This window comes from Nelusetta ayraudi, unplaced genomic scaffold, assembly GCF_046127955.1.
Source record: "Nelusetta ayraudi isolate G7.1 ecotype Tasmania unplaced genomic scaffold, CSIRO-AGI_Nayr_v1 ptg000106l, whole genome shotgun sequence".
In the NCBI taxonomy this organism is placed as follows: domain Eukaryota; kingdom Metazoa; phylum Chordata; class Actinopteri; order Tetraodontiformes; family Monacanthidae; genus Nelusetta; species Nelusetta ayraudi.
The window spans coordinates 393,066-412,500 of NW_027466156.1; the positions used below are offsets into that span (position 1 = coordinate 393,066).

At 48.9% G+C, this 19,435-nt stretch overlaps 1 protein-coding gene, 1 long non-coding RNA gene and 1 other non-coding gene across 17 annotated transcripts in view; 1 reads left to right on the top strand and 2 right to left on the bottom strand.

Annotated features, from left to right (window-relative positions):
- The first annotated feature begins 46 nt into the window (after nt 1-46).
- Nucleotides 47-19,435, top strand: part of LOC142903118 (CLIP-associating protein 1-B-like) — a 35,595-nt gene continuing 16,206 nt past the window's right edge. For 4 of the 15 annotated variants that reach the window (XM_076048577.1, XM_076048582.1, XM_076048579.1 and 1 more), the window contains exons 1-23: nt 47-334; nt 860-1,295; nt 3,143-3,221; nt 3,342-3,445; nt 3,579-3,670; nt 3,764-3,839; nt 4,261-4,358; nt 4,789-4,859; nt 10,383-10,523; nt 10,768-10,844; nt 11,417-11,509; nt 12,121-12,266; nt 12,407-12,542; nt 12,781-12,851; nt 13,114-13,173; nt 13,687-13,764; nt 13,932-14,099; nt 14,207-14,253; nt 15,749-15,946; nt 17,522-17,617; nt 18,498-18,686; nt 18,995-19,099; nt 19,317-19,373. In XM_076048577.1, the coding sequence (XP_075904692.1) occupies nt 1,086-1,295; nt 3,143-3,221; nt 3,342-3,445; nt 3,579-3,670; nt 3,764-3,839; nt 4,261-4,358; nt 4,789-4,859; nt 10,383-10,523; nt 10,768-10,844; nt 11,417-11,509; nt 12,121-12,266; nt 12,407-12,542; nt 12,781-12,851; nt 13,114-13,173; nt 13,687-13,764; nt 13,932-14,099; nt 14,207-14,253; nt 15,749-15,946; nt 17,522-17,617; nt 18,498-18,686; nt 18,995-19,099; nt 19,317-19,373 (2,392 nt within the window). In that variant the 5' untranslated portion in view covers nt 47-334; nt 860-1,085. Of the gene's footprint in view, nt 335-859; nt 1,296-3,142; nt 3,222-3,341; nt 3,446-3,578; nt 3,671-3,763; nt 3,840-4,260; nt 4,359-4,788; nt 4,860-5,560; nt 6,071-8,544; nt 8,676-10,382; nt 10,524-10,767; nt 10,845-11,416; nt 11,510-12,120; nt 12,267-12,406; nt 12,543-12,780; nt 12,852-13,113; nt 13,174-13,686; nt 13,765-13,931; nt 14,100-14,206; nt 14,254-15,748; nt 15,947-17,521; nt 17,618-18,497; nt 18,687-18,994; nt 19,100-19,316; nt 19,374-19,435 lie in introns of those variants that run through there. The other 11 variants (XM_076048580.1, XM_076048584.1, XM_076048581.1 and 8 more) reach the window with 5 other exon arrangements.
- LOC142903177 (U4atac minor spliceosomal RNA) lies at nt 2,645-2,774 on the bottom strand. The gene has a single exon (XR_012929204.1). It is a non-coding gene; the product is annotated as a U4atac minor spliceosomal RNA (small nuclear RNA).
- On the bottom strand, nt 6,066-8,265 carry LOC142903121 (uncharacterized). Its single transcript, XR_012929193.1, has 3 exons — nt 7,302-8,265; nt 6,343-7,006; nt 6,066-6,241 (listed from the first exon to the last, which is right to left on the bottom strand). It is a non-coding gene; the product is annotated as an uncharacterized LOC142903121 (long non-coding RNA).

The following is a 19,435-nucleotide window of genomic DNA, read 5'->3' on the forward strand; positions in this document are numbered from 1 at the left end:
CACTGTTCTCCTCCATCATTTCCCTTCCAAGCGCTACGGCATCCGCCAAGGGACAACTAAATTATTTACTAGGATATACATTTCTTTTTAATAACAACTATAGTGTCACTTTTTAATGATAACGAATGAAGCGAGAGACACTTTTTTTTTTTTTTTTTTTACTATTGTTAAGTGCAAATGGGGTGTCAGTCTGAATGACCACAAGTGGTGCTACTGCTGTGCGGGACTGTGATTTGGAATAACGGTAGATGAGCGACCGGGAGACAGCGTCGCCGCTTCGGACTTTTTCTTCCTTCCTTCAGGAGAGAGGGAAAAACACGCCTCGGTCTAACCGGTGAGTGAATGTGGAACTGGTCTGTGAATCAACAGCTGCGTGAATAAACTCCCTAAATAAGACGCTGGACTTAACGTCGCTCCTCCGCCACGGTTGCTCACTTGAACGCGCTTAGTTAGCCCGTGAGCTAACGCTAGCTGGAGAGCGGGGCAGGGTGAAGGCTCGCCGTTAGCTGCCACTCGCCTGTGTGTGTGTGTGTGTGTGTGTGTGTGTGTGTGTGTGTGTGTGTGCGCGTGTGTGCGCGCGCTAGCACTCCCCACCACCGGGAAGCTAACAGCTACATAAACACTTGTGACATTTTGGACATTCACTCGCTATTTACGTTACGCTGTCTCACGGCAACCGTTCTAGCTTCAACTCGGCGCAGCACTCGCGTCTTTACGCCCAAGCTAACTGGTTTTTCACACAGTCACAAGTTACATATTTATACCAGCAAAACCGTTAAGTCTTCACTGTAACGGGCCATTCTTTTTCTTTTTCTCTTTAACTTATTGACCCCATTTCCCCCTCCTCTTCTACTACCAGAACGGCAGCAAAAAGCAGCCCAGAAGAAATGAAATGCTTTTCACAGAGGAGCGCCACAACGCAGGATGTTATGGTGCCCGTTTTGGCTCATTTGTCAACATTAACCGCCTCTTAAAGATAACGGACGGCTTATAAAGAAGGAGACACAAGTGTCAGCAGGACTGGACTGAGACGTTAAGGGGGAAACGACCAGCTGCAAGTGCCTCGGGGTGTCCTGTGAGCAGCCATGGATGAGGAGGTGGAGGCGGTGGCCATGGACTATTTGCTGGAGCAGGTGACGCACAAGGACGTGGGCAGGAGGCTCCAGGTGGGCCAAGAGGTCACAGAGATCATCCTGGACGAGGCCAAGTCTCCGGACTTGGAGCAGGACCAGGGCCTGCTGGACCGGGTAGTGGATGCCGTGGCCTCTTCCTGGGTCAACTCCAGCAACTTCAAGGTGAGGCTGGGCTTGAAAGGGTACAGGTAATGTGGGTGGAGGGAAGATGAACACTTTCCCCTTGACCCCAACCTTGTGAGTTGTGAGCTGTTGTGAGCTGAGGTGCTGCACAGCAGCTTGAAAAATAATTAACAATAATTGCCCCATGTTATTGGTAAATCACAATGCAAATTAGTTTTATTTCATCTCTTCTTACAAGTGGGAAGACTAAGTAATATTTCAGAAAACTTCATAAAAATGGGTTAAATGCAGCCTTTGGTGAGGTTTTAAATGTACTGTATGTGCTACAAAAAAGGCCACACTTCACCCTGAATTTTGGCACAACTTTGGTAATAAATGCAGGAAAAACGGCTATGAAACACACCTATTGACACAACCAGACTACTTCCTGGGCTGCCATGAAAAGGCAAAACCTTTCCCTGGGCTGGTTTCTACGTGGGGGTCCATAATGAGGACAACGCTCCCAGGCGAGGGCATTGGTGGCGGTGGTGGCTGTGAGCTTAATTTACCAGCACCATTAGCCCAGTTTTTGCTGTGAGTCTGTCTCTCTGCGGGTGTGGAAGATGGTGAAGAGCTGCTTCACAGAGCTGCTGGTCTTACTGGTTTTGGTAACCGCTAAGAGAGAATCACATCTGTCCCGTAGCCTGATTGAGGCGCTCACTCACTGATTCATCTTGGGTTACTGTGGAAACTCGGTGGCTGTCTGCATACAAGTGGAAAAACTCTGCATAAAGTGACGTCATTCTGTGTAAACTATCTAGGGTTGCATTAAAAATGACTGAATAATCTACGACCTACCGCCTGAAATGGTAAAAAGGAAAAATATTAATTAATAAAGTATTTTCACTTGTTCTCTGCAAACACCAAAATTCACTGTTTATGAATTTGAGTGATTGATTGAATGGTCAGACTGTTCCAGTTTTGTGGGAGGTATTGATTTACTTTTTTGAGGGACACAACTATTTGTTAATGTTTTAATGTTTAAAGAGATTCTGGTTGGTATTACACATTGTAAATTGCTATGGTGATGCTCTTCCGGATTGGAATGACACTACAATATACTGGAGATGTTTTTTTAAACAATATAAAATATTGATTTGTAATTGTTCAGATAAATATCAGAAAAATGATCATTTATTATGCCAGTTCAGTTTGCACCCGGCTATTTGGAATCAGAGAGAGTTGTTTGTCTTAAGTTGAATTATTTTTAAATCAGTTTTACAGTAGTTTATGCAGCGTCATTACTGTAGATGCCGTAACAACGTTAGGCCAGGAGATGGCAGCATTGCAAAGTTCGCTGGTCTTACTTTTTCTTTTGATACGATCGTTTTCTCTTATGTTTGAAGAGAGGTTCCAAAAATTGCACCGTGATCTGAACCCGAAGGTTCAGGTGATGCGTATGTGTTGATTATGGTGTCAGCAGGGAGGCTCTCACTAGCCGTTCATTGAGTCTCCCAACCACCCCATGACAAGGAAAGCTAGCGCGGCTATGCGCTCATGTGCTCTGTAAAGTGTGGCCAGTGTCTTCGGTAATGGTTTCGTTTTTTATGTCGCCGTTTTACTCCACCGAGTCATTATTTGGGCCACGTTATGACAGTTTGACTCCAACAAACCCGTAAACTCGGTTCAGATTCGTTTTAATAATCAGAAACGTTCAGTTTGGGCTCGTTACCCACAATCCTTTGCAGCCCACATTCATATCCACCGGACCCTGCGCTGCCCACGTGATCTGCTTACATCTGTTTTTTCTCCCATTTTTTATATTTTTCCGAATTCATGATTCACTGTTAGAATAATTTTGTTCATGATTTATATAATTTATTGAATAATAAATATTTATATCCCAGGTGATTTTGTTGGGGATGGACATCCTGTCAGCGCTGGTCAGCCGACTGCAAGAGAGATTCAGGACGCAGGTTGGCACTGGTGAGCTCTAGTTTAATTACCATAAATAAAAAAATGTGAAGATTAAGCAATGTACATTTTCTTAAATTTATTTTTGAAAATGTCAAGCTTTTAAGTCTTTGTCTCTGCTGTGTGTCTCAGTGCTGCCAAGCCTCATGGATCGCCTTGGAGACGCTAAAGACCAAGTTCGAGACCAGGACCAAGCCCTCCTACTGAAGATCATGGACCAGGCTGCTAACCCACAGGTGTTCTTCTTTTATTCCTTTTCTATATATGTATATATAGATATATCATTTTAATAATGTACTTGTTCCAGAGAATTCTTGTGCTCGGACAGAATTTCATACATTTTAATCCTAATGTGTGTGTCTCCTTCAGTACGTGTGGGAGCGAATGATGGGAGGCTTCAAGCACAAGAACAACAGGACCAGAGAAGGACTTTGCCTCTGTCTCATCTCTACTCTGAATGTGTAAGTTGACATAAAACATAGCGAGCGGCTGAATTATTATCACTTATTAAATATATATTAATTAAGTTAATTTTTGTATTCTGTTGTTTGCAGGTTTGGATCTCAGAGTCTTACGCTCAGTAAAATAGTCCCTCACATCTGTAACCTCCTCGGAGATCCCACTGGTCAGGTGAGTCAGTACTCTGAGTCCTTTGCTGCCATCCAGCGGTCAAATGGAAACACTGCAGCTCCGACCACAAATGAACACATTTGCTGCAACCATTCCCTAATATCCATGATAGTTATTATGACATTATCAAAATATGGGGACCAGCTGTTTTGGTTCTGCCTTCCTTTGATTGGCTGGAGTGGTCTGTCATTGCCGGAATCGCACTTCCTGTTGAGGACAGGAAGCCTTGCCCACTAAACTTCCCTTCCATCGGCCAAACACACTTGTGTGTGCGTGTGCTGCTGGAACTGTCTGAACGACAAAGAGACAGTGTCTCCAATAAGCTTTAGCCGCACACTCTGAAGTAACACAACAATCAGACACTAATGTCCATGCTGTTCATAAGTGTGTGAATATTTTACCCTCATTGTGACACCTTCAGGTGCGGGATCAAGCAATGAACTGCCTGGTGGAGATCTACCGCCACGTGGGAGAGCGTGTGCGAATAGACCTGGGGAAGAAGGGTCTGCCTCAGTCACGGTGCGTTCAGGCCCGCCCACACAAACGTGACAAAACCAAACAATACCAAAAAAACACCCTGTAATTTTTTCCACTCTGCCTCTAAAGTTCCACCTTTCTAGACATTTGATTGACTTCTCCTGTTGAACTCTAGCTGAGAAACTTTGTTGTGACCGATTATTCCAAAAACATCTTATTAGGTCCAGAAAGCAGCGTCTTTAGCTCTTTGTTTGCAGCCTTGTATTGGCCACCTGATGCTTTGTTTGATACCCCCACATGTTTGGAGACAAAAACAAGGCGGTCTAGGCCAGTGGGGAGGCTGTGACTGACCTGGGAGTGGTCTTCCCTCCCTTTGTGAAGTCACAGGGGGTTGATTATGAAGAAATCTGCTGTTCTGCTGTTGTGATCTGTGATTGCGTCTAACTGTTTGTTTTTTTTTTTAATCCTGAAGGCTGAATGTCATCTTCAGCAAGTTCGATGAGGTCCAGCGGTCGGGGAACATGGTGCTGTCACCTGTGTCAGGTAAGGTCTCAAAGCCCTCCATGTATGCGGCAATGTGGATGTGGTTTGCGATTTTATAAGGCAGCGGTGGTTTGTTTTTGTTTGTTGTTTTTTTTTGTTTTCTTTTGACATGTGACACTGATAACAGTGTGTAGTAGCCGTGTTGAGGTCTGTCTCCTCTTGAGTGCGGAGAAAGACTTGTGGACTTAATAGCAAAAACCCTGAGGTGTCGGTTTGATCGTGAAGCTCCCTGAAACTGGTTTGGCGTGGCGTGAAACTGGGTGAATTCCTCCGTCCGTCCTGTTTGAGCTGGAAAAATCCCTCGTGGTGGCATTCTCTGGTTTCACTGACGAGTGGGCGGTGGCCGTGTTCACTGTCCGTCAGTCAAAATGCAACCTGAGCCGCTTCCATTGTGCCGCGGAGGACGAGGAGGATGAGGAGTGCTTCGCCGCGGTGCTCGGTGACGGTAGAGATGTGACCCGGTGAGCGGGTCGACTGTTTGACTCGGTTTGAGGCCTGACGGGACCCTCGCTGTGGTCACATGAGTCCTCCCCCTCCTACCCCAGCCCTCCCCTGGCTGGCTGGCTGCACAGTAACAAGACAAAGCGGCCTTCCTCTGGGAACAACAACAGGACACAGAGATAATCTGGAGGTGGGAGGAGCTTCTAGCCTTATTCACAACCCTGTGCAATGAGAGTGAAAACTGGGCGGATCCTGTTTGACTTAAACAGTTGACTGACTTCCAGGTGATGCTGCTGCTGCTGCTGCAGCAAATGTTTATTTTCATTGTTTTTTTAACCTGAGAAATCGAACTTGGTCAGCTTGAGGCCGTTTGTCACTCCTCAGCAGCTCGGCCGATGGCTTTAAAAGTGACTCTGAAAGCAGCGCAGTCGCCTTTCAGCACCTAGCCAGTCACTCTGAAGAGCTGCGGACGTCAGCACGGCGACCAGGACGAGTGAGTGGCGATGGGGGAGGGGGGCAGGCGTCAGGCTGACCTGGAAAAAGACCCAGGAGAAACACAGTGAAAGAGACGCTTCCTGAGGATGCACGCAGAGAAAATGTGGAACCGATAATAGGGAAACCAGAAAGTAGAGTGAGCCCGTGGAGTCCCGGTGCTTTTATTTTGAAGGAGTAGCATCAGCAGTCACAAGACCAGCTCAAGAGGGACAGTGCATCGGCTCCGAGTCGCTGACAGGAGCGAGTCGATCCTGCAACAACACCCGACCCTGCAGGTGAGTTCATGGCAGACGGGAAGGCGTTTTTTCCACGGATTGAGAACCTGTTGGTTGGAGAAGTTTCAGCTCCAGCTTTCACATCTGCTCCCGGCTCCTAATGGGGTTCCGAATGCCTCGAGTAGCTTAAGCTCGTTGGTGCGTAAAAGATTTGCTCCTCTGCTGCATAACCTGTGCGAATATATAGAAATGCTGTAAATAACGTCGATCACTTGTGCTTTTTGTCTAGTCACCCAGCGTAAGTGAGAAAAGCCAGCGTATGCATCACTCACCGATGGCTGAAGTGGCTGAAGAGAGATTGAATTCAATTAAACTAGTGTCACACTTTGCAGGAATGCCGAGAAAATAGGAAAATTAAATGAAATAATCTTGTGTGCCCCAGCGTATGCCAAAACATAAACGTCAAATAAGACACGAGGCTGCAAAGAAACAAGCAGGACTGATATTTAAAAAAATAATCAGATTCAATTCAAATTTTCTTTTGGATGGATTTTGATTATAGATTTTGAAAAAAAAAAAATCTAAACTTGTCTAGTGTCACTCTGTCTATTGAGTGACCATGTGACCCAAACTGAGGCTTCACTATCACACATCTTAATGAATATCTGCTGTGTTTTCGGCCGTCTTGGCCGTCGGAGGATTCGGAAACCGCTGCCTTTTCTGGACGAACAGGGACTCGGTTGTCCGCGCAGCGCCGCCCCCTGCAGGCAGGTGCTGACAGACAAATAGACAGATGAGGGCAGGTAGGTCTGGTTGCAAGGTGGAGGGAAAAAAAAGCTCCTGAATAATGGAGAACCTGCAGCAGGGAGCCTGTTTATAGATCCCAGGGCTGACCAGACACTTTGACTGCTGCTGCTGCTGCTGCTGCTTCTGCTTCATGTATTTCATCAGTGGGTGAATCTTCCAGCCTGGGTGCTCGTGCTTGTTGCTGATCCACTGGAGAAAACAAAAACACGACAGGAAGCAGTGTGTCATTGCAAACAGGAAAAGGTCGAGTCTGGAAAGGAAGACGCTCCGATAGAGCCTAGAAGCCAAATGTGCCACCAAAATTAGTCCAGGCGGGCGAAGTTTAGGAGGGAAAATGGAATAGAAATAGATGTTAAAGGTGATGTAGATATATTTTAGACCAGAAAAAGCAGCTTGGGGAGGGTTAACCATGAGCAGGCTAGACAGGACTCTCCCCACGCTCTGTGACGCAACATTCCCGGCACTCCTGAACGCCTCGCCTCACCTCCGCAGGGTCATTTGGTGAATTTGCACCGGGGGGATCAGCTGTCAGGCCTTGTCACGTCCGAGCCTCCAAACACTTTGAATTGCTGCCAGAGGGGGGAGGATACTTGTGACCCAAGAGAATCATCACCTCCAGTGTTTCTTAGACTTTTAAGCTGCTTGAGAAAACCTCCTTTAGCTGCAGGAGGGATATGGAAAAGCTGCTGGGTAGCAGCGCCACCTGGTGGAAGGAGGCCACCTGGATGCAGCGCCAGGTTTCTCCTCAGAGTCGGTGAACATGAGGCAAAAAAAAATAAATCTAAAAGTCAAATGAGCGCATGTCTGGAGAAGCGTTCGTTTTTATTTTAATCCTCTCTGAGGCTGTCTGATGACCGCTGCGGCTCCCAGGGCTCTTGTTTATTGACGGCCGTCCCACCCGTAGACAGACACGGCTTTGTAGGCGGGATTAAGATGGAGCTAAGATGGAGGCCATCGCCTCCTCCTGCGTCTCAGAGTCTCAGCCCCAGAGATCAGCCAGGAAACAGCTCCACATTCATCTGTTTGAGATCCAAAATGTTTCAGGATGTAACGTCCACTTAATTCAAAGACGTTATATATGTATATACATAAATACTGTATATTTGTCATGTATATGCATTTATATTATGATATATACTGGGAGAATAAAGTCAAATCTTTGCGCTATTTCCAAAGTGACGCTTGGAAGAAAATAAAACAGCTTCTATTGTTTTCCCATCCACGTGAAAATCAGAAATCAAAAAAAACGCACCCGCTTCCTGTTTAGTATCAAGCAAGTAGCAGCTCCTGACGCCGACGCTGATGGTCGGAGTGCCGTTTGTGCACAGCGAGTCCTCACTTTCTGTCACATGTGGCAGCTGTGACCTTGCTGCCATTTAAAAACAAGAGAAGAAAAAAGAGAAAAAATGCTCCAGCTGCTGCTGGTGCTGACGGATGGAGCTGGCTGGGCCGAGGCCGACACAAACTGCTGCTGCTTCCTCCTGAGAGGTGTCCCCCCCTCCTCATCCTCCTCCCCCCGCCCCTCCCCTGCCCCTCCTCCTGAGTCACCGTGACGCTGGAGTCATTGTGCGTCCGCGGCCCCGCCTCCCGAGCCAGCGCCAGGGTTTGTCCCCTCAGCGACCCCTCCCTTCTCCCTCTCCCTCTTCCTCCGTCCCCACTGCTGACAGCGTGAGGAGCACATGCGGGGAGGGAGGGAGGGAGGGACAGGAGGGAAGGAGGGAGGGATTATGAGTCGGACTCCTCTTTCCTCCCGAGCGGGGACGGAGAAGATGTGAGCAGCGAAGCCGGAGGAGACCAGCCGAGCCTCTCGACTCCGCCGGCATGCTGAGGAAGCTGGTGTGCCGGCGAATCTGCTCCTGTAAGCTCACAGCGCTGCTGTTGCTGCTCCGCGCTGCAGGGTGGAGGGTGGAGGGTGGAGGGATCGGGGACGAATGCATGCAGGAGGAGGAAGAGTGAAGAGGAGGAGTTGGGATGGACGGAGAGCCGAGTGCGACAGCGGATGTAAACACCGGGAGTAGCAGCAGCAGCATCGTGTTCGTATTTACATTGCGAGCAGGTGACAGGATGTGATGCGGGCACCCCTGAGGTCAGAGGGCGGAGACTGGACCATCCCCGGACTGAAGGAGCCGTTCTGGGTGCAGCCGGGCTGAGATTTTCCCCACCACTTCCGGCTAATTAACTGCTTTTTTTGCGATGCATCCAGCTGTGATAACTGCCGCTGCTGCAGCATCCCAGAAGGAAGCAAGGGAGGAAGGAGGAAGCTGATTGGTTGAGAAATTCTTTTTTATTTTAGGTCGGCCTGATGACGGATGGCTCTAGATTTCAGAGATCTGAGATCCAGGCGACTCCTCTTACTGCTGCTGCTGCTGCTGCTGCCACGCCTGCTCACATGAGAGCTCACGCCGAGGGGAACAATACGAGACGTGGATCTCTTCGGTTTCCTTGTTGTCAACTCGGCCCCCCCACCCCCACCCTTCTCCAAACTGTAAAGCCCTAGAGAGGAATCAGGGAGGAGGGAATAATACGGCGAGAAATGCAACTTTTTCGTCTCAGTGCTTCAAAACTGAGCCGTGATGAATCGCTTTTGGCTACTTAAAGCCTGATTTTTCACACATTGGTGGCAGAAATCTGTGTCAGGGTGTCGTCACGGAGGCGGTCTCGAGGAATGTTAATTGACTGGTGTTAGCTTAGCTTAGCTTGCATGAGTATTATTAGCGTTTTGTTATTATTATTGTTAGCACGAGGTGCGCTCACGCCAGAGGAAAGCAACCCTGCTGTTGTCAGCGCACCGTCTTCCTCCGTCCTCTTCCTCCTCCTGTGCTTTTCTGCTGATGTTGACGTCTCACCTCAGGTCACAGGTGTGCGTGCGTGTATGCGTGTGTCCCTTTGCACATTTACACGCAACACACACACACACACACACACACACACACACACGTGCACCGTCACCTTGTGTCGATATTGAGAGCTGATGCAAGCGAGCAAGGAAACAGCAAAGTGACGCTACACAACAAATATGTTGTGTGTGTGTGTGTGTGTGTGCATGTGCGCGCGTGTGATTGATTGCTGGCCGCACACATTCCTGCGGAGGGCTCACGTGGCACCGCCGAAGGGTTTCCCGTTGTTAAAACTCGGTGTCAACTGATGGAAATTAAGCAAAATTTAAGGCAGATTTGTTGCTGCTTTTCATTTCCAGGCTCCGTTTCATTTTATTCCAGCCTTTCCTCCTAATGACTGGCAGCGATTTGTGATCCGAGGGCTGTTTTTCTTTTTGGCTCCTGGTGCTGGACTGCGTGTTCACAATGTTTTTGTCCTCCTCACTTCTTCTTACTGGGAACACTGGACTAATTGTTGGCCCCCGCTCGTCGCTCCTTTGTGCCGCTGACCTCGCTCGCCGTCGGCAGCTCCTACGCCGGAGATGCAGGAATGCGAGTTATGGCTGGAAAAGGGGGCGTGGGGTGGGGGACAAAACAAAAAAAAACATGAAAATGCAAAAAAAAAAAAAACGCTTGTTTTCGTTTCTCCTTGTGCGGTCACGTGACCTCTGCTTTCCCCTCCCTCCCAGACAAGAACTTTGAGGACGATGACTCGGTGGATGGCGGCCGCTCCTCGTCCTCGTCCAAGGGAGCCTCGCAGTGCGGCAGAAAGCCAGTGAGCATGGGCTCCTTCCGACGGCCCTCCTCCGCCTCCAGCGCCAAGTCGGCAGGTGAGAATTGGAAAAGAAAACATTATTTCTCAACATCAGCCCTCTGTGATGTCAAAAAGGGCCCCCATACCTCTTATGAGTTAGTGACCACACCCCCCACACCCTCAGCTTCTGAGACTACCACGATTTGGTTCCCTTTTCCAATCACGTGTCCAGTTAATCATCGGTTTCGGCAGGAAAGCTGCAAACAGGAAGTGCTTTTTTTTAAAAATGTTCATGTCGCACTTCTCACTCTTGTCTCCAGGGCGTGACGGCTCCAGTACCGGGGCGGTGGACGAGGAAGACTTCATCCAGGCCTTCGAGGACGTCCCCACGGTGCAGGTAGGACTTCTTGTCTGTAACCTGTGGGTGTCACCCATTAGCCGAGTCAAGACTTGTATGTAGAATGGAATTTTTACAAATGATACAATATTTGTTTTTGATAGAAAACTGAAGATAAATCAGTTGAGATAGATATACTGGTTTACATTAGAAAATGCACTAAGCAATCTAATGTTATGTAAACTGCATGCACCCAGACGCAGACGTCACAATAGCGTCGTGCAGCATCACAACAACAACATCAAACAGAGAGTCGAAAGAGTAGTGAGTTTAAGGGCTACAGTTGGAAAAGTTTTTTAAGGGTTCTGTTATCTTTCACTGCTATATTCTACTTGTTTAACAATTAACACTGTGGTCCCAAAGAGAGACAATAGTCTTAATGTGGTAAATGTTGTATTCTAGTCTCATGTACTTAGCACTTGGAAGTGACATAAAGGCTGTTTGCAACCACCTACTTGACAGAATAAAAAAGCCATATTCAAAGACAAAGAAAGAAAGGCTTATTTAATGACAAGCCATCTGGGACGAGTCACCCTTCACCTCTTCATCATCTTCTCTTATTCATCCTCCAGATCTACTCCAACCGGGAGGTGGAGGAGGCCATGACCAAGGTCCGGGACGTTCTGTCGGACGAGAAGAGGGACTGGGAGCTGCGGGTGGCAGCGGTGAGTCATCCTGAACCTCCTGGGGATTCGTCAAGTTAAAGGTCCGGGATGTAAAGTTTGGAAGGAAACTCGTCACTTAAATGTCAAGTGTGTAATATTTGGAGATTTTGAAGAAGAAACAGGGCCATCAAGTGGTTACATTTCAGTTTGCAACACTCTTTCGCTCACCCTCCCTCTTCCCGAGCTTGCCAGTGAACTACGGCTAGTGACTAAGCCTGGCTACCTCGTCCTGCTTCTTCTTTGTTGGTTTATTTGAGAATGCGTGCGTTAACCCTAAATACAAAACACGCTGTCAGGCAGCTGGATTGTCCACACCAGGCTTCCTTAGAAATATGGCAGTGCAAGGCGGCAACTAGCTGGGATCCAGACCCTTATTGCTGAATGTATATTCCTTTATATAAATAAGAATGGTAGGAAAACTAGATTATTTTTATCTTACTGCGAGTATACACTTTTATTCATGTATTTATGGGCCAGTATGTTCAGCTTTTACCAATATAAAAATCACAAACCAAGCCAAATTTTACAAACTGGACCTTTAAAAAAAAAAACAAAAACAAACACCCCTGCTGACCGACTCTCTTCTTTTCCTCCTCCTCCTCCTCCTCCAGCTGAAGAAGGTGCGCTCGCTCCTGTTGGCCGGCGCCTCCGAGTTTGACGGCTTCCTGCAGCAGCTGCGGCTGATGGAGGCGGCGTTCAAGCTCTCGGCCAAGGACCTGCGCTCGCAGGTGGTCCGCGAGGCCTGCATCACTCTGGGGTGAGAGAGAGAGAGAGAGAGAGAGAGAGAGAGAGAGAGATGTAGAGAGAGCGAGCGAGAGACAGCGTGACATTTTTTTTGGGTGGGGTCATGACAGGGGAGGTCACTGACCTCTCACCCTCTTCTCCCCCACCACTCAGCCACCTGTCGTCGGTGCTGGGCAGCCGCTTCGACCACGCGGCCGAGGCCACCGTGCCTGTCCTGCTCCACCTGGTCCCCAACAGTGCCAAAGTCATGGCCACCTCCGGCGTGGCCGCCATCCGCCTCATCCTCCGAGTAGGTGGCAGCTCCCTCGTCCCTCTGACGCCCGCTGCTCGGCAGCGTCCCGATGAAATCAAAAGAAATTGGTCCGAACGACTTCGCAGATGGCGAACATCTTTTGACTCTGCCACAAATCACATTTAATGCCAGAGAGAAATGGCCTGTCATTGTTTAAAAGAACAGCACGTGTCTGTGTGTTTTTGTTTTGTTTTCTATCTACACTAAGCCGATGTGTGTTTTTGTTTTTTCCCAGCACACACACTACCCTCGACTCATCCCCATCATCACCAGCAACTGTACCTCCAAGTCTGTGGCTGTCAGAAGGTGATTTTCATCACTTATAGTTTTTATTGTCTTTCATTTTTTATGTTCAGTTTCATGACTATTTGAAATTAGTTTCAATTGTAGCATTTCAAATGTTTTGTCATTTAAGATTTAGTGCACTTATATGTATTAAGCCAGTTTCTTTGTTTGAATGCAAACAATAGCTTGTTGTTTTATTTCTTTTTCTATTTCTGTCTATATTTTTTACACATCTACACAATCCAAACATTTCAACAAAACATTTCTTTTCTTCCGTGTGCAGGCGCTGCTTTGAGTTCCTGGAGCTGCAGCTGCAGGAGTGGCACACCAGCTCTCTGGAGAGGTGAGCGACTTCTCTTGGAATGGCTTTTCTCATTCGTTTTGTTTGGTCTTTCTTTTTTTTTCTTCTTTTTTTTAAATTTGCGGTTGATTTACGCTTTCACTCCAAAAACACAAATTCCCACTATGAGCCCGAGTCAGCAGATACAAGAGGAGGCCCCCCGGTGGGCTTCTCCAGGCGCTCCATGCTAACCTGTGTCCGGAAACGTGAAACCTCAGACACTCTCTGTCTGCCCCCCCTGCCGATGGGGGAGAAACACGATCCGCCGCCGCCGTCCCCAGAGAGCGCTCGTGTTTCCATCGATCGGCCCCGATCCATGAATCACACACAACACAAATCAGACTCACACAGGAATTGAAAGGAGACAAAGAAAAAAAGATATTCATCTAAAGCCTTTTAAATACCTTTAATTACGGGTGGGGAAATGATAAAAAAACTAATTCTGCTGCCCCTAGTGGTGAACTTTGCTATTGATCTGAGAACATCTGTGTTTTATATGCGTTTCCCTGCATGCAGACACGGGACGGTTGTGATGGAGACGATAAAGAAAGGTATCCACGATGCCGACGCTGAAGCTCGCTCCGTGGCCAGGAAGTAGGTCCCACCAATCAGATCATCCAAAAAACAACATACACATTCTCACACACAGTTGTCCTGACGGTTGGTGTTCTTCTACTCTCTCTCTCCCTCTCTCTCTCTCTCTCACACACACACTCACGCTCTCTCTCACTCACTCTCTCTCTCTTATTCACTGGCGCCAGGTGCTACTGGAGCTTCCACGGCCACTTCCGCCGGGAGGCAGAGCTTCTCTTCCAGGGCCTGGAGTCGTCCTATCAGAAAGCTCTGCAGGCCCACCTGAGGAGCGGCGACAGCCTGATGTCGCTGCCGGCCTCCGACCGCTCCTCCTCCTCCTCCCAGGAGAGCCTCAAGTGAGACCCCCCCCCCCCCCCATCCCACCCCCACCTCGTCAATCAGGCCTCCATTGATTATTATGGATTACTTCTCCGGGTTACTCTTGTGGTTTTTGTCTCTGCAGTCGACCTCTGCCCTTGAAGAACGCCGTTGGGAGCAGCGCCACGAGATGTAAGGAAAAGTTTCTGAGAAACATTTTTCACATTTTGCCGCGGTGTGTGAAAAATCTCAGCGTTGTTTGACAGACTGAAAGCATGCAGCGCTGCGTTTCTTAACTAGTGGGTGGTGGAGCTGTTTTGATGATATCTATCTATCTATCTATATATACCGTAATTTCCGGACTATAAAGCACACCTGAATATAAGCCGCACCAGCTAAATTTAGGGGAAAAAACAAATGTGTACATATACAAGCCGCACTGGACTATAAGCCGCAGGTGTTTCGTCAGGAAACGGGTTCGCGGAGCGGATCGGTTCGGCGGCTGTGAGCCTGCGACTCTGGACTCGAACCGCGGATCCTGTTTGCGGGGTCACGCTGGTCACCTCGGTTAATTGGTATGGAGTCGGACTTGAGGCAGCGACGCACCGGAGCTCACAAAGACAGAGCGCATAAAGACAAGAAAACATACAGACGAGAGCGCGAGTGATCTTGCCAGATCGACTGCCTTTAACTTAAAAGCTGCATCATATGCAATTCTTCGTTTGTTTTCCATAATGAGGGTTTATGCATGAAAACTTCCTTTGCGCAAACTGTCTTGCTCTCGTTCTGTATTTGGTTCAACCTTTGCTGTCGTTGTTCGCGCGAACTGCCTGGCTCACTCTTTCCCGAGCCCACCCAAAAATACATAAATTGAGAAGGTCGCCTAGTGGCCATTAGCTGTAAGAAAAAACAAAAAACAAACAGATTAGCCGCACCGTTGTATAAGCCGCAGGGTTCAAAGCATGGGAAAAAAGTAGCGGCTTATAGTCCGGAAATTACAGTATATGCATGCCAGTTAAACGTTTAAACACAACCTGTGAATTTAATGTCTCTTCTTTCATTCTCATGACTTGACATTGCAGTTTCTCACTGAAGGCATCAAAACTACGTATGAACACACATGGCATTATGGAGGCAGCAATAAAAGTGCAAAATAACTCAAATGCATTTTATATTTAAATTCTTCAAAATAGCTAATTTCATAAAAAACATTATTGGAGTTATTTACCATGTTTTTCTTTGCTGCATAATTAGAAATATATTGCTCATATATTTGATGTCTTCAGTGTCTATCTGCAGTGTAGAAAGTTGTAAAGATAAAAAGAACTGCACGAGAAGGTGTGTCCAAATGTTTGACAGGTAGTGTGTACATTCACAGAGAAAATGTTGGCCATTTATTTTGCAGGACACACAATTCAATTCACTAATTTCAATCATTTGTTTACTAGACTTGATAGAAAGTAGGTGAGCGTTTGTATTTTTGTGGAATAAATGTGAGTGCTGTGGAATAAATCTGGGTTGCAACTTCATGATGAGGAAAAACGTGGGCGCTGAGACGCCACCAGTTGAGAACCATTTAGCATTTAGGATTAGCATTAGCATCAGAATCACTGCACACTTGTTACGGTTCTGACGACACCTTAATCCTTTTCCACCACCCCACCCCAACCCACCCCTGTCTCCGCAGCCAAAACCGCCCACTCCCGCCCCCCGACCGGCGCCGCCCCCTCCTCCTCTTCCCTCCAGCGCTCCCGCAGCGACGTGGACGTCAACGCCGCCGCCACGGCCACTGCCCGCACCAGGATGCCCGCCGTGCCCTCCGCGTCGGCGGCATCGCCCTTCAGCTCGGCCTCGGCGCTTCCCCCTGGCTCCTACGCTTCACTGGGTGAGCGCAAGACCCCCTCCCCCTTTCCACCTTCCCCCTCTGCCTTACCCTCCCCCCACTTCCCCACACCCTCCGACCCCCTGATGTGTGAAATTGAAGCACCACGTCCGGATAAAATTGGAATGTTGCGCGTCAGGCGTGTCCGCACACCCTACACTGCAGCCATTGTGGCCAAAGTGGCAAAAAAAAAAATATGAATCCTAATTCGCTCAATTGAAAGCTTCTAACTAGATTGAAAGCTCAAGTCAAGCGTCTCTCACCACGGGCAGGCAGTCCGGAGCCTCCCTGGCAGCGGCTGCAGCTGCCGTCTGCGGTCATGTGGTTGACACTGCCGGTGTCGCGCCGCGTTACCGAAAGTGTCCGTCCAGTGTCCAGATGCTTTGGTGTCAGTGGCGTCATGAGACGTCGGCGAGGCCGTTCAAAGAAAAGAGAAGTCAGAAATAGTACAGAGAAGCGATTTCCCTCCGGCTCCTCTCGTGACTCCCATCAGGAGCCCCAACAACAGCGCAACAGCAGTCAACTTCAATTTTACTCCTTTTTGAACATAACTCGATCGGTGACATAATGCGATTGACACCTCCCTGCCTCCTCCTCCTCCTCCCGCCACCCGCCTCACCTGTTGATCAAAGCCAATATCCAGCCTGTTGACCCCTGACCCCTTGCTGTGTCTCTCCTGCCCACCGAACCCATCAGACGCAGACGGTAAGCTGTGTGTTTTTTTTGAATGTGTGTCTCCGGTTGGGAGGGGCGGGCATGCAAACCCCCCCCTCCCATCACTGGTTCAGTGTGCATGGACCGCATGACACCTGCACCGTGCACCTTTGTGCAGTCCCGTCGTCTAGAGACCAACCAAGAGTCATGAGAAGAAGAAGAAGACGAAGAAGAAGAAGGAAGAGAAAGTGGACCGCATTTCCCATCAGCCTCAGCGGCAGTACCGGCTGAAGGGACGAGAACACCTTGGGTTTTATGTCAGAGTTGTCGTGTTCTTGTTGTCGGTGCGTTGTGTGGCGGTGGTGCACCACAGGGCATGTTGTCAACTTGTTGTTGTTTGTTGTCGTCCTCGGCTGGTCCTTCTGTACATATTTTGATTGGATTACCCTTTCAAAGTCCAAACTAGACCCCCCGTCCCACACACACACACACACACACACACACACACACACACACACACGTTTATAATGAGTTAATGTGATTCACACTCTGCGTCTTTGTGATCAGCCGACAGTGTTTTAGTTGTACAGTTTCCTTTTGTCCTGTCACTGATCCGGTCGCAAAGCTGCTCGACAGGAAGTTCTTCTTTGTCTTTTGCAAGATGTTCCTGCTTGTTTCCGTTGAATTAGACCAGGATGATGATCACGGTGATGAATTGTAGACCCTGAACTCTTACAGATTCTGGTCCCGTACGAGAATGTCTGTCTTTTTTTTTTCACCCCTCCGTCACCACCTTCTTCCTCCTTGTTGTCTGAGTTTCATTTTGAACTGTCGCGTCTGCATGAAGGACGTGTTGGAAGAGCAGAGCGGACTTGGTGGCCGTGTTGCTGACTCAGCTCTGACTGTCTGCGTCCTCCCCGCCAGGTCGAGTCCGCACCAGGAGGACCAGCGCAGGAAACGGGCCGACGGTGACCGACAGCCGGGGGCGGAGCCGAGGGAAAGTGGTCTCGCAGTCCCAGCGTGAGTCACCCCCCCACCACCCTCCCCTCCCCCGACCATTTCTTAATCCAAATATTCTTATTGAAGGTTTTTCTCTCAAATGCATGATGACAAATAATGCAGTCAACAAGCCATTACAGAGGTGTGAAAGCATATATACATGTATTTGCAAATCATATAAACATCTCTAAAAAAGAAGGGCTACGTCAATATATCCAAGTCATAGCAAAAAATAGAAATACATAAAATATACCCCCCCCCCCGTTAGCCCACTCCTTGCCACTGCCAGTCTATTATGACATACAGAACCTGCACTAAATAAGTAGTAACTGAAGAAGAAGAAGAGAAAGTAGTCAACTATTACATCAAGTGATCCGCAATCATTTTAGGAAGGTTTTTCCTAGTTTTTCCTTAGGAAGGGAGTTTTCCCTTTGAGTGCTGAAGAGAATAACTAATGTCCTCTACTTTTAAACAAGACACAATGTCTTCCAGCAATGGTGCTTGGGTTGGGAGTAAAGCAGCATCCTTCCACCTCAGCAAAATTGCTCGTGCAAGGAGGGAGGAAAAAGCCCAGTTGCAACACTTTTCTTTAGATAGATGTCAGTGTGTTTGGTTCCAGTTTAACATGTATCACTTGCCATAATGCATGAAAAACTTTAGTCCAATATCTATTAAGACAGGGGCAGAGCCAGAACATATGAATAAGGGAATCCTCAGCAGACTTGCACCTTAAGCACCTTAAGCAACACGGACTGACCTCTGAATACGTTGGGGATCATTTCACTCTGAAGATATGAGCCCTGGCCAACACTTTGAATTGAATCAGACAGTTAGCGCATAGAGGATGAGTGAACTCTCAGGAGTTTCCTTTTTTTTTTTTTTTTTTCAAATCCGCTACCAGCCGGCAGCAGGTCCGGTTCCCCCGGCAGACTGTTGAGCTCCACCTACGGCCGCGTCCCGAGGTCCAGCATGGGGTCGGCCTCCGGCGCCGGCGCCTCCTCCTCCGCCACCCTGAGCGACAAGAGCCGGCCCCGGGGCCACCGCAGCCAGGGCTGCAGCCGCGAGACCAGCCCCACCCGATCAGGCGCAGGTGAGAGAGGTGGGCCGGATGTTTTACAATCCCAGGTCCAAGATTTTTGATGAGATGCGCCGAGACTCCCGGGTCCTCCAAATCCAGACTCCTCGTGCACGCAGACCTCATGACTTCCTCTTCCACTAACGCTGCCTCCTCTGAGTCTGACTCTCCTCCTTCTCTTCTGTCTCAACTAACCGTCAGTGTGCGGCTAAACGTGCTACGAGCTAAACTCTCCCCTCCTTTGCACCGCTCTGTCTCTGTCTGTCCGTCCGTCCGTCCGTCCGTCTGTCTGCATCCTCGCAACCCCCCGGCACCCCCCGCAGCCCGCAGCAGGATCCCGCGGCCCAGCATGAGTCAGGGCTGCAGCCGTGAGACCAGTCGCGAGAGCAGCCGCGACACCAGCCCCGCCAGGGGTTTCTCCCCCCTGGGTGAGTAACGCAGTCTCACCCCTCCTCCTCCTCCACCTCCACCAACCCCCCAAGCCCTTCCATCCCTTCTCATGTGTCCGCACCGACTCCTCTCCTCTCTCCTCTCCCCTCTGTGTGTGTGTGTGTGTGTGTGTGTGTGTGTGTGTGTGTGTGTTTTCTCCTGTCTTTCTTTCCGTGACTGTGACGCTTGTGTCTCGCACCTCTTTCACCCCTCCAGCGACCCGCCGACACTCCCGCTCCACCAGCGCCCTGTCGTCGGCAGAGTGCTACTCAGGTGACCGGCCGGGTCTTCTTCTCTCCCTCGCAGTGGGGGGAGGGGAAGCTCAGCAACCCCCA